At 41.3% G+C, this 13,738-nt stretch overlaps 1 protein-coding gene across 1 annotated transcript in view; it reads left to right on the top strand.

Moving 5' to 3' along the window:
• Positions 1–6,149: 6,149 nt before the first annotated feature.
• The window catches only part of LOC139585991 (ethanolaminephosphotransferase 1-like), a 58,035-nt gene continuing 50,446 nt past the window's right edge, over positions 6,150–13,738 (top strand). Inside the window, exon 1 of the mRNA XM_071419105.1 lies at positions 6,150–6,411. Within this exon, the coding sequence (XP_071275206.1) occupies positions 6,355–6,411 (57 nt within the window). The 5' untranslated portion in view covers positions 6,150–6,354. The remainder of the gene's footprint in view (positions 6,412–13,738) is intronic.

Genomic DNA, 13,738 nt, shown 5'->3' with positions numbered 1-13,738 from the left:
GAGCTGCGGCTTCTGATTGGGCAGAGCAGGGGTGACGTAGAAGCAGGGCGGGGCCCCCGCGAAGGAGGGGCGCGGTGCGCGCGCGCTGGGGGCGGGCTGGTGGCCCCGGTCGCCCCGGTGGTCCCGGGTGGTGCGGGAGCCCTGCGGAGCTGGCGGGCATTTCCCGAGGGGGCTGCCGCGAACTGGGCCGTTTGTTCTCTGCCGGGGCACGGGCTGAATTTTGAGGGCATGGTGTGGAGAGCGACGTGTGAGCTCTGCCCTTCCCTGAGAAGTTTTTCAGCCTGGGTTTCGCCTCTACATCCTTCGTGACAGCCAAGGTCACTCATGCATTCTTCGTGATATCCGGGTTTACTCAGAAGTAAATCTCAAATGAGTGTTTAATACCGCAAGGAAAGAAAGCACGGGGATGGAAACACTGGCTAGATACCTAAGCAAGTAATGTCTAAACACGAGGCACTTGATGAAAAATATTACTGTTACACCACTAAAATAAGATTTTTTTAACTTCCTAAGCAAAAAGTAAGCCAATAAATGTACTGGCAGAAAGGGTAATGTCCGTGCCAAGATGTTGACTTGGAACTGGAACTGCTTTGCATGGACGTTCTCTTTCGAAAAATGATAAGTTGCAGTTAACAAAGGGAAAAAAGGCTGATCACCTTTGCAAATGTTTTACTGCTGCAGGTGGAAACACTGGCAGAAAAAGATGGTTATTTTTATACTGGTTATAAAGGATGTTTATATTTTGTATTTTACAGATAGGTTATTTTATATTGCTTAGTGTAGGTTCTTGACAAGGTCACCTTGGCTGTCAGTGCTGCTGTTAAACACAAGCAATAATAAACAATCTTTGTAAAATAAGGTAGTTGTATCTCATAGCTTGATTAGAATTTATAAAGTACTTACATTTTGATAGAAGGTCCTGCATGACTGCATTTTTATTGTTGAGCCCTAATTACATATATCCGTCTATAGTTCAGTTTGTATTTTTCCCAAAGCACCCTATGGCAAATACCCGTCTGGCATTCCCTTTATAAAACTGCCACTAATTAAAGTGGATTTTGCAAACAGAAGAGCCAGAAACATCATCATCCAAACCCCATACTGCCTTTGATTTTTATATTCAAAACAGAATTAAAAGCACTGGGTTCTCATCCTTCCAAAAACTTGCTATATTTCTTCTGAAATTTCCAGACTGACAAATTAATTCTATTATATATCCTCAAGGTAGGGTTGTTTTTTTTTTTAATATATGTTATTGCACTGCTTAGCTAAATAATCTTATGTTAGAGCTGAACCACAGAGAAATGGACCACAGAAGTCTGGCCTACTTTAATGAGTGTATTTTCTCTGTACATAAATTCCTTCCAAGAATTCCAAGGTGCTCACACCTGGGAAGAACTTACTTCTGTAGAATCCCAAGAAGATGACTGAGTCTATAGATTCCTTTTGTTTGTTTTCATGTTCTTCACAAACAAGTACTGAAATGACATGGAAGTAGAAGAAGCATGTGAGAAAACCACCATATATATTAGGAACTAAAACAGAGCTGCAGCTTTTAAAAAATAATGTCTCCATTTCATTATTAGAAATAATGTGAAGAAAGAATAATAAAAGCCAAGCTTCTTGACAAAAGGTGAAATTTCATAATACCACTACATTATTCTTCAAGTCTGTTAAAAATTTCTGTGCATCATATTTTGGAACTAATAATTAACACAACTGGTTATTTTTTGAAGAACTGGTTTTTCAACTACATATACAAGCATATCTGTGTTTTCACAGGCTTAAATAATGGTTTGAGTCCACTGTTTTATCTGATATACTGATTGACTGTATTTGCACTTGAGATCAAATCTACTGCTGCTCAGGGAACATTAAGAAATTGTGAACTTTTTCTATTTTTGTTGCCTGAAAATTTTATGAAAACAATACAATTTCTGTTAGCAACAAAAATTTATTTCTGTAGTGAAATCCAGAAAAAAAGGGAATTTATAAAAAAAAGGGAATTTATTTGTTGGTGGTGCTGTTGGTTGCACCAATGTTCCTTAATCCACATGTAGAAAAAACTCTTTCAAAGAAACAGAAAGTATTTTACACAGATGAGTTAAAGGTAAGGAAGCTTAAATTACTGAAGTTTGGAACACTTGTTTATATTGATTGAATGTGCCCGTCCTTCCTTCTAATATGGGTTTATGGATTCATTTCCTCTTACAGAGCATTAAGTTAGAGCTTTAAAAGCTTTTCAGTGTACAAAGTCTGGTACAGACAATGTCAAATTCAAACACAGAAAAAGGTTTTTGATTTGAGTCATTCCTTCAGGAAAGTTTTAAAAGTCACAAGTATCTCAGACACTGAACTGTGATGAAGTAGGTGAGGAAAAACTCATCAAGTATTTTAGAGTCTGTCTTTCAGGGTCAGATGGGCTTTTATGAGTTTGTCAGGCAAGAGGTGATCCAAAGGCCTAGGCTAGACGATCACAGTCTAGATCCAAAATAACATTTTCTTCTGCAGACTGTGTTGCAGTTTGATCATTCCAAGCTTTCTAAAGTTTTTTTTTTAGGAATTAACACGAAACATTTAAATCTTTTTAATCCTCAAGCTACAGTGTCAGTTCCACTTTAAATTAAATTGTACTGTTTCACAGTCCAGTGCATCACTATGCTGAGGCAAGCTGTAAACTGTGGAAGAAATGGGGAAAAAAAATCCCACAAAACCCCTCAGGGGATGCCAGATTGCAGTGGATCAAAGAGTCAATTTCTAACATTCACACAAATTAAAAATTAATAGCTGATCATTTAAGAATCAAAAGCAAAAAAAAGGTTTTAAATGAATCAGCACACCCAGGAAGCATCTCTTTAGCAGCCCTTGCCCCTGGGTCCAAAAGACAGGAGGGGCTCCAGCCTCTGGAGTGTCCTGGCTGCTCACTGAGCCCAAGCCAGCTCATCCCAGCATCCCAGCTCCAACTGCTCCCCTGGCATCTTGCAGTGGCTGACATTTTTCTCATCTCCTGCTATTTCTCTGTGTCAGTGCTATAAAAGGAGTATGAGTACATAACTTTCTGGCAGACAGTAACATTTGGGAAACATATTTGCCTACTTTTTATGAGACGCCTCTGTAGTTTAATGGGGTTAGTGCAAATAAAATAATATTTTCCAATCTGAAACTGAACATCTGTCATAAAAGTACTCTCTTTTGGCTCTAGCTGGTGAGAAAAAAATGTAGGCCCATATTTAGAGCTGGAGAAAAGTGACATATTTTAAACTTCAATCATTAGACCAGTTTACTGCCATGAAAGTTTTTCCTCCTAATTTAATTCAACAAGATTTTAAAATTACAGAAGGACATATAACACTGAACTTCATAAATTTTAGTACATCCAGATATTGAATTTCTTCTTTTAGGTCTAGTATTAATACAACTTTAGCCTAATCATGACTGTGGTGTACCCTTGTGTTGAAGATTTTACAAACAGTGTCCCTGAAAAATGCCTTGCCCAAGGAAGAATACTATGTTAAAGAGTGGCTAGGGTAATACATTGGTTCCTTCTTCTACTGCTTTGGCAGCTGGTCATTTTGGGTTTGGTCTCTACATGATTTCTTTCTGCTTTTTTTCACTTCTTGAAGTAGGCAGGAATGTGCTATTAGATGCCTTCTAGATAAAGGCTATTGCATAGTACACAGCTTTAAGGTGGGGAATAAAGAAGACACAATAAATTATTAAAAATCAAAGTTGCCATACTAGGCAGTCTTCCCTATCCAAGAAGCTCCATCATTATTAATTTATTATTATAACTTAGAGAGAGAAGAATGAAACCCAAGGATTTATTGAGTTATTTATTTATTATTTACTTCATATATATATATGTGTGTGTGTGCATGTGAATAATGTTTTTATTATTTATTCTGGGCCATCCTGAGCCCTCATCTATTTGCCTACCATTCTGGTATGCATGGAGACATAGTGTAGCAGGTAAAGCTCATGGCTTGAGCTTGGATTGCACCTGGGCTTGGCTAGTCTGTGTGTGTGGTCTTAAAGGCCAACTATTCATATGAACCATGATGCCTAAATCAAGGAAATTCCTTAAATCAACAGCTAGCAGATCTGTGGCCCTGATTTTTAAAGTTTTTCTGGTGTTTACATTCTTGTAACGAACTTTCTCACACACTTTATGTAAACAACTTATTGTTTTGCATTCTTTTGTGGAGGAGGAGAAATTTGATGGACTGTTGGTTTATCCAGAGTCATTGGAGAAGTGGCACTGGCACCCTCCAACCCACTGTTACTTTTGGAAATCTATAAATGCTGGAGTCAGAAATTAAAAATTTTCTACTTACCCTTGAGAGAGCTGCGTGTCCACGTCATGTTATTTCATGTCCTATAGTGACACAGATCAATTTCCACAGTAATATCCACAATGCAATTTCCCCAGTATTCTCAAACCCCATGCTACTTGTGTCTCAGCTTGCTCTGTGATATTCCATACTTATTCACCCCTCTGTTTCCTGCTCTTTAGTATAACTTAAGCTGCCTCCTTTGATGTGCTCATTAGCAGACACAGAACATGCTGAAGTACGAGTTTGAGCAATTGCATTTTCACATGTAGGCAGTCTTTGACATTCCCTGTTTAGTGGAGTATTTGTGAGGGTTTGAGGGTTTTTTTGTGTTTCACTTATAGTTATAGTTTTGAGAGAATAGGAAATACAACTTGTATTCTCTGTCTGCTATATCTATGTATCTTCTGTATCTATATATTTTTGACATAAATCTAGAAGCCTGCAAAGAGAAAAAATTCTCTTTTTTGCCTACCTTCTACCTTTCAGAATAGCAAACACCTTTTCTACTACTGTCCATCATACTCCTAATATTTGTTCAGACAAATTTCTGCTTTCATGTTTGAGGCTTCTAAGGTTAGAGTTAAGAAGTGAAAGTGAAAATTCTAAAATGCTTTGGCCTGTTTTAGTAATTTGCTTGCACTAAAAAACTTCAGTGAGTACCATACAGGTCGTGAATCTTTTCTTATGTACCCTTGTAAATTAGTTCAATAGCATAACACAATTTTAAAATGTGATAATAACAATGGAGGGGATCCCAAATCAAAATTCAGGCTGTGAACACTAATTAAAATTAGAGTTGGCTCATGAACTACAGTTCATACACTTTAGCTTTCTAAACTGGTATCAAGCTTTTAACTCAGTAACCTGAAGCTAAGTATTAAAGTTCTGGGTTGTTTTCAAGAGCAGAAGTTCAGCTGCTGCTGCTGGAAGCAGAATGCAGGTATAAGCACATCTCAATTGATTAATGTGTAATTAATAATACAGAACAAAAACCATTGCGTACAGTTTGCACTTAACGATCATAACTTGTGCATAATTCCTATCAAACCTGTCCAGTTTGTAAAATAACACTGGCTCTCACAATATATGAGATGCCTCGTGGGGTGCAAGTAATGGATTTTAATTGATTTACTTTCTGGATAGATTCCATTTGGTCCATAAAATCTCAGACCTTGGCGTGTATGACTTCAGCTCTCTCTCCCAGGTAACACAAGGTGTCATGCCATATGCTGAAATACGTTTGCAGCTGAAACATTACTCCTGATGCTTTCCAGTGTTTTGGGGGTTTTTTTGTTTGTTTGTTTTTGGGTTTGTGTTTTTGGTTTTGGGGTTTTTTTTGGGGGGGGGGATGTTTTTTGTTTTTTGCCTATACCAGTGCCTCACTTCCCTAGAAATCAGGAGGCACAGAGTGCGCTGCTGGCTGATGTGGTGTGGCAGGCTCCAGTGCAGGTGCAATAATAAGAAACAAGACTCAGATTATTGTTGGAATGTAAATATAAACCTTAATCCTCAGTGTCACATGTTTCTGAAACGCGGCACTTAACACAGTTTGTGTAGTGTTACTTGGCATGTTTTGCTTTTGTTACTCAGCGCTATTTTGTATAGCGACTTCACGGGCGCTCCCTCCCTCCCGTATGCTGTAAATACAGAATCTTCAATACACCCGTAGCGAGAAAAACAGTTTGGAGGTGATTCCGCGACGTGCCTAGGTACCGTGAGGTCATTACGGGTGTGAAATACACCCTGTTGGCAGGCGGGCACCGGAGCGTCCTGGGGCCGCGGGAAGCCACCCGCTCCCACGGGAGCCGCCCGGGAGCCAGCCCCGGGAGCCAGCCCCGGGAGCCAGCCCCGCGGGCAGCCCCGGCCTGGGTGCCCGGAGCCGGGGGCAGGTCCAGCCCGCGGGGCGCGGCCGGGGAGCCGCCCTCCGCCCGCCCCCGGCCCCGCCGCCTCCCTCATCCTTCCTCCCGTCGCTGCCATCCCTCCGTGCCTCGGTGCCGGCGCGGCGCAGGGCAGGGCGGCGATGTGGCGGTGGCGCTATGTGAGCGGCCGGCAGCTGCACGGCTTCCGACACTACAAGGTACGGGGAAGGTACGGGGCAGCCCCGGGGCCGGGAGGGAGGGCAGGAGGCGGACGGGCAGCCCCGGGTGGCATCTCGGCTCCGGAGCGCTCCGCTTCGGGCGGCTGGGTCCCGGCCCCGCTGTGAATGCGGCCCCGGCCGGCCGGGCCATCCCTCCGCCGCCGGAGGGTCCGCAGGGCTCCCTCCACCTGTGCCCGCGGGGGCATGTCCCGCACCTCCGCCTGTGCCCGGCTCCGATGGAGTGCGTGCCCTGGGCAGGAGGTGGGTGTTCGCGGGGCGGCAGGTGGGTCTCGGTGGAGGCAGAGTGAACTGGGTTTTGAGTGAGTATCAACGTCTGTCAAAGCTGTGCCCGTTTTAGAGCAGCGTGGTTTTGGAGGCATCCGGTGTTTCTGTAAGAAGGCACGCATTGATGCTGCTTGTCTGGCTGTCTGCAAAGCCTTCGGATGCAGGAATGCTCTGGCGTTGAGAAATAAATATGAAAGCCGTCAGAGGGGGGAAAGAAAAACTTTAAATAATGATCTAAACCTCATGTTTGCAAATAATCTCAGTAAATGGGTGAATCTCAGTAAATGGGTGAATCATTAGATATTTGAATTTACCAGTGTTATGTCATGGACTTAGGAGTTACGGGGGATGCAGTACAGGGATCATCCAGGTTTGTGCCAGTTGAGGTGCAGGTGTCTGAAATGGGCCATGCCACCGTGTTCACGCACCCTCACCTCTTTCCTCGTGAAAAGCAGGAGGGGCAGACCAGCTTCTACCAGCACAACACCCAGCCTATTATTTTATGTTCAGTTTGCCAAAGCAGCCCTACACCATGCTCCCCAAGATTCTTGCCTTCTTGCTTTTACCGTGTGCCTTCCCAGGCTGGGCTCCAACCAGGGCATTCAGCTTTTCCTGGTTCCTATCAAGCCCTTCCGTTCCCTGGGCCAGCAGCTCTGCCTGTTTACCTCAGCAGGAATGAAGGTGGAGGAAGTGTGGCTTCGAGAGTGTTCTCCAGGTTGCTTCCTAGGAACTTGTTATGCACAGAAGCTAATTAAAATGTACCAACCTGTTTGTGTGTCTCCGATGTGAGTGGGATAAAACATTCTGCCAGCTGCTTCTGGCCACAGGGCATGAGTTGTGCAGGTCTGTGCTTGAATGGTGAAGCCACAGTCTTGACTGAGATCAGGAGGAAGAAAAATAAAAAGCAAGTTTTAAGATAAATGGATGTTGTTATTTAAGTAACTTCCCTGAATTATTTGAATTCACAGTACAAATATGGGAATGCTTGTATTACATTCTTTCTTATCACTTGAATGAAAATAGCTTCAAACAAGTGCAGATGAGGAATAATCAAGACAACGTTTTTAAAAAAACCTGTAATCATTGTGCCATACTTATGATTTACAGGGCAAATTATTACCAAAAGGCAGAATCACATATCAAATAATTTAATTTTAGTATATTGGTTTCTCAAGAGCATTGCTAAGAAACTACGTAGGGTAATTTTTCTTAAGTACAAGAATCAGCCAACACAGATACTTAAGAAGTATCTGTTCTTCTGTGTTCTGAAAAAAAAATCCTAGTAACTGCAGGCTTTAGAAAGATGAAATCAAATGGTTTTCTTTTACCTGAGGTGACTTGGGACTAGGATATCTTGGAAATAAATAAATCCAAATGGCATGTGTTTCACACAGAGAAGTACAGCTACATGAGGTTGGTGCTGCTGAGCTGGCCAGGTATCTGCACCATTTTCCTGGTGCTCCAGGTTGCAGGAGGACCTGGCAGGTGATGGCAGCTCTCCCTATTCCTAAACGCTGCTCACAGTGCTTTAATGTACTCCAAAAATACAAAAGGGGTGCAGCAAGGAAACACTAATCATTACCACAATCTCTTGTCCTTCACTCTTCCATACCTGGGGCTGCCACAACTGCAGCTTTGTTCTCACCACCTCCCAGGCCTGACACATGCTCTTCAACCTCCTGTTGCCCTCTGGCTGCCATCTCTTCCCCTTCAGCCTAGGGCCTTACTGCATCCTGGTCCTTCAGCTTCCCAGCCCCTTGGAGGAGATTGCTGCTTCCTTTGCTCCCTACTCAACAGATGCTAAACTCTGATCACTGTGCCCAGCCCACATGGGTTACCTCTTCTTACAACCTCCTCGCTGTTTCTGCCCTGTGTTTCCTGGTGAACTCAGGTGTGGAGTAGTGTGGAGGGATATGTGCGTTGGCCCTGTGAAGAACTAGATAACCTCTGAAAGGATCTGTAAGCATACATTCAATATTGAGCTAAAACACTTCTGGATTTGAAATGTGCATAGAAACTTTAGATTTAGTAGCATCCATCTCTCTGTTGTACATCACACTGCAGCATTGTACTCACGGTACTCTCAGTGGCTTAACGTACTCCATACTTTGCACAATTTGTCTGCTGAGCGTAACACAGCTTAAAAAAAATAATTTGTGCAATCAACTGCTTTTGTAAAGGTAAATATGGCCTGAAAAAAATGCTGTTCAATTTTCAAAATTTTCGCACAGCTGAATTCATTTCTCTGCCATGAATGCTCCAATTGTATGTTTCAGGCACTGTCTGTCTCCTGTTTGCAGTTGGAGGAGGGCCTTGGCAACAAAACCAGCACAGTTCTTTGCTAAGGGAATGGCAGACCTCTAATGAATGCAAAGATTTCAGCACCCTTTAGCATGTTAGGTCCATGGATATTAGGCTTTTGAAGCAAGTTTTCCCCAGTTACCAAGCTTTGGCTTACATCACAGAGTGACCTCAGAGCACAAAAATGCATTCCCTTAGGATGAACCTAAACCAGCTAACAAACACACAAGTACCCCCAGTACATTCAGTCCCTAGTATTATAATGGAACCAGCTTATGTGATACCTTCTGAAATCCTTATAGCACAGGCACTGGCTCCTCAGGACTAGCTATTTCACTTTACTAATCTATTCCCATTCATTCTGCCTGTTAATGGGGTTTTAGAGATTCAGTGTTCCTTTTTCTGCTTAAAAGCACGCTGAGAACAGGTGGAGATGTGACACTGAGACAGTTCAGACACAACCCTGAATATTACTGCTGTGATACTTCTGCCACCTTCTTGCCTCTGGGGCAGGTGCTGATTTCAGGACAGTTGCATGCTCAGGCGATTTGCTGCAACTGTACCACAGAAGATTCTTATCTTTGGTTTGTGTCCTGTTCTCCAGCACATGGAGCAACACAGCCAAAAAGCTACAACCAACTGGAATTGTAGGGCTTGGATCATGTTGTTCCTTACTTTTATCAGCGTTTTGTAGTTCTAGAAGAGCAGCCATGGAATTACACTGCTACCTTTTTTTTTTCTGCCTGCTTGGGTTTCTGTTGGAAGCAAGCTGTTCTGCAACAACCAGGTGATGAGTACAGATAAAAGCAGAATTTGGTTCTTTATTTTTATTCTTCTCACCAGAATGCAGTAATGTCAGTGGTGAGCTCTTGTTGCCATTGTCTCTTCTCATCACTTCATTCTTAGGATTTCCCTTGCATATTTGCCTTGAGTCACCTTTTTTTTTACAGTACCTGGGCACAGAGGTTCTTCAAGCCAGAAAACTGATGCTTTATCCTGTTTGAGAATAAAAGAGATCTAAGAACAAGCTATAGAGGCTTGACTCAAATAATAGGCCTGGAAAAGATGATTTAAAAAATCAGATACAACATTAAAAATTGACATCTAAGGTTCCACATTTTCATCTTGTTTTGTCCACATTGTTTCTATCCTCGAAGTCATTTTTTAGCAGGTAGCTCTGTGTTGATAAGGGGTGTGGTGAAGAGGGGAGAGTAAATGAGGTACAAATAGTTTAATTTCAGTGAGGGGTCTGCTACTGTCTCGTGTTCTCACAAGTAAAGTAGGTAGAGGTAATTAAGATGAAATCATTGTAAAATTGAAACATTTTAAAGAGTTTAAAATATTTCTTCAAAGAGAATGGAAACATTTAAAGTTTTCTGTCAAAGTAGGAAGTTCTATCAACATACACAGCTACCTCTCTGTCTGAACTCTATTGCTGTTCGATACTTTCATTAAGTAACAGAAGGGAGAACATTGTAAAATTTTCACTATACTTAAGAATTTTGAAGAATAGGTTTATTATTTAAAATATACTTGGAAAAGGGATATAATAGCCAGAAATCAATATGAAAAAATTCAGTAACCAAGGTTTTGCTTAGGGGAAAGAAAATCAACATTTAAAACATAAAATAAGAGACAACAGAGTGCAGGAAAGATACCAGGGGATCAGAGTGTTGACAGCATTGTGGCTGTTATAATAAAGGGAAAAAAGATCTTAAGCTGGAAGTGTCATAAATATGTCAAAGGGTTACATTTACTCCTGTAGCTGATGTACTGATCAGGTATCAAGTGGAATAATGTGTCCTGCCTGCTTTGGCCCACAGTTTGCAGTCCTCAGAATGACAGTATGAATAACAAGAGGCTTAGAAAAGATGAACTGTGTGAGACAGTCTGAGTAAAGTGGGAGTAAGAGCCTAGTAAAGAGTGCCCTTTGAAAGAAAGACAAGATGTGAGTTTTGGCTGCACAAAGAGAAATTTAAGGCATCTGCTATGTCAGTCTTATGTTAATAAGGCCTGCTGGAACAGGTACTAAAGGAGATTGGGCAATCATTTTATCAGTCTTAAGAAATGACTTGATTTCTCTGAGGCAAGATCAACAATCTAGTGTTGAGTATTAATAAACAAACAGTTGCTGACACCTTTTTATGAAAGTTTTGGGTAATGTATTTTCTTTTAATGTGCTGGCATGTTTGCTTTCTGCAAGCAATTGGGCCATTACCTCATGGAAACTTGATCTGCATCCTTAATGTATACTGAACGTGATCTTGCATTAGGTGAACACTCTGGACTAGAAGATCTCTCAAATTACATCCCAGGCCTCATTTTGGAGGGTTAGAGAAACAAGATCAGATGCGTAGTGATCACGTTTCAAGGTCTGACTCTTTCTCTTACACTGACTTATACCAGAAGAGCAAAGTGTGTTGAGTATAATCTAGTGAATTAGTGTCTGGAAGTTCAGGATTGGATTTCTGTGAAGTCTATGCTTTTCCAAGACTACAAGTGTAACTATGAGATTTAGGAAAATCATGGGTTCTGCTCACCTTAACTGAACAATAGTTTTGCTTTCTACTCTGGTAACACAAGAAGTTTACATGATTTTGAAAATTTAGGAGAAGAAACTTTCATTTACATACTTACTTGGAACTACTTAAGAGACAGTTAATGATGGTCATTGCAATAATGCTCATTGCACATGGACAATTTTATGTATATTGAGTACTTTCTTTGCATGTTTATTATATAGTGTTTTTCCACATAGTATTTTTAGGTTTTTTTCGCTAATATTTAATTCCAAATATTATCTGAATGCAGTTATCAGCTGTGTCTGCTGTAGTTAGATTTTTCAAACCACCAGAGTTTATTAAACTGTGTCCTTGAATATTTGAGGCAGTGAAAACTAATGTTGTCTGGCTTCAATAAAACCATGAGTCAACAGCCCACTGTTCTACAAATAAAATCTTGCAGTCCTCTTCATGTTACTTTGATGGAAGACTGGAGTTGTAATTAAATGTTGTTGAATAGTATGTGAAATAAACCAAATAACTCATTACTCTTACATTATCTGTCACTGCATTCATGTGTCTCATGTTTCAAAGAGCCATGGGCCAACTGAATATGTCATTCTGAAAGACAATCTTCATGCATGCATTACCTCTTTTTCCTCGTCCTGTTGTGATTGTAGCTGACAATATAGCATTTCATGAGTTCTGTAATCATTATCTTCCTTCTACGTAACACATGCTAATGAACCAACAACTTAATGCAATCATATCACAGAGATGCTGCATTTGATGTAACTTGCTGCAGGACTTTTTTCCCAATGATGGGAAATTGTACATGGTTTTGAGTGCAGTGTTACACCCATTAATTTATAAAGGTTCATTAGATCACTTTTGGGACAGATATGCTCAATATAAAGAGTTGTATGCCTTGTTGAATCTCATAAAAGTGCAAATACCAACTGCATAGTTTCATTTTATTGCTTTATCAAGAGATATTAGCATTCTGAGGTGCTTTTTGGATTTTTATGTGTAGAATATGCATGTATACATATGTATTTTTGTTTATTCATCTGTGTTTTAATAGAAGACTAATTGCAAAGATGTAGCTGTGATTTGAATGTGTAATGTTTGTCATAAATCTACAGGAACCCTTATTCTAAGGGTTGTTTTATAGAGGTAGGAATCTTTCTGTGAAGTAGCCCCTGTCTTGTGCATCAGGATGTTAGATAACACAAGGGTTCAGTGTATGTGCTACAGAACCACTGTTCTGCAGCTCTTACAGAAACTACAACATGCTTTTAATCTGTCTTCCCTTTTGGGCTTGGAGTGGTTTCCCCACTTTGGGTTCCCCAGGTATTTAGGTACACCTTCTGGCAGAGCTCCAGCTGGATGGGTACTTGGTCTACTGTTAGATCTTTAAAGGGCTGCTGGCACATACATGTTTGTACATGCACAGAAATAGGTGTAGCACAAAATCCTGCTGTTGTTTCCTTTTACAGACTGTGGAAGTCCAGTCTGCACAAAAAAAAAAAAAACCAAAACATAGAAATCAACTTTCTTGCTATGTTAGAGCTTCCTTGAATAGCAAGTTAAGGATCAGTTGTGCAGTTCCTTGAGAGTGTGCAGGTCTTGGTTTTGGCAGGATTTATATTTTCACCATTCTGGCCCAGCCTCTACCTTTGTCCCTTTACAGCAGCACATATGCAGCTCTCTTCTATTACCCCTTGCTCAATATCATGTTTCTATGTTCTTATTAATTATTTTGGCTTTGTTGTTAAGTGCTTGAACATGTCCCATGTAAGCTTCTCCTTAAGAGAAATTAGGCAGCATCCTTAATATAACTACTATGAGTTGAAAACTGGTTGCTGACTTCCAGTCCCACCGACTGTCCGCCTCTCCATGGTCTGGATAAGCACTTGGTTTTGAGCCTATGTTGAGAAGGAGGAAACCTGCTGAGGTCCCTTCTGACCTGAATGATCCTGTGATCCAAACCCATGGTTCTGTGACTTTGAGGCCGTGGCACTGCTCTGCAAGCAAGGGGATGTGCCACTGGCAGGCATGAGTCCCTAAGAGTGGCCTGTCCTGACCCACAGCTCTACGTGCCGGTGACCTCATGGACATGGGTCCATACATACTTCATTAAGGGAAAGGATGTAGCACAGGACTCAATGTGTGTCAGGATTCCTGAAAATGAGGAAGTGAATGATAAACACACCTTTGCAACAAAACATCCCCAGGAC

Source organism: Agelaius tricolor, unplaced genomic scaffold, assembly GCF_023055355.1.
Source record: "Agelaius tricolor isolate 1412-34295 unplaced genomic scaffold, bAgeTri1.0.p SCAF_2, whole genome shotgun sequence".
Classification (NCBI taxonomy): Eukaryota; Metazoa; Chordata; class Aves; order Passeriformes; family Icteridae; genus Agelaius; species Agelaius tricolor.
The sequence above is the reverse complement of the archived record's forward strand: the minus strand, read 5'-3'. Positions and strand labels throughout refer to the sequence as shown.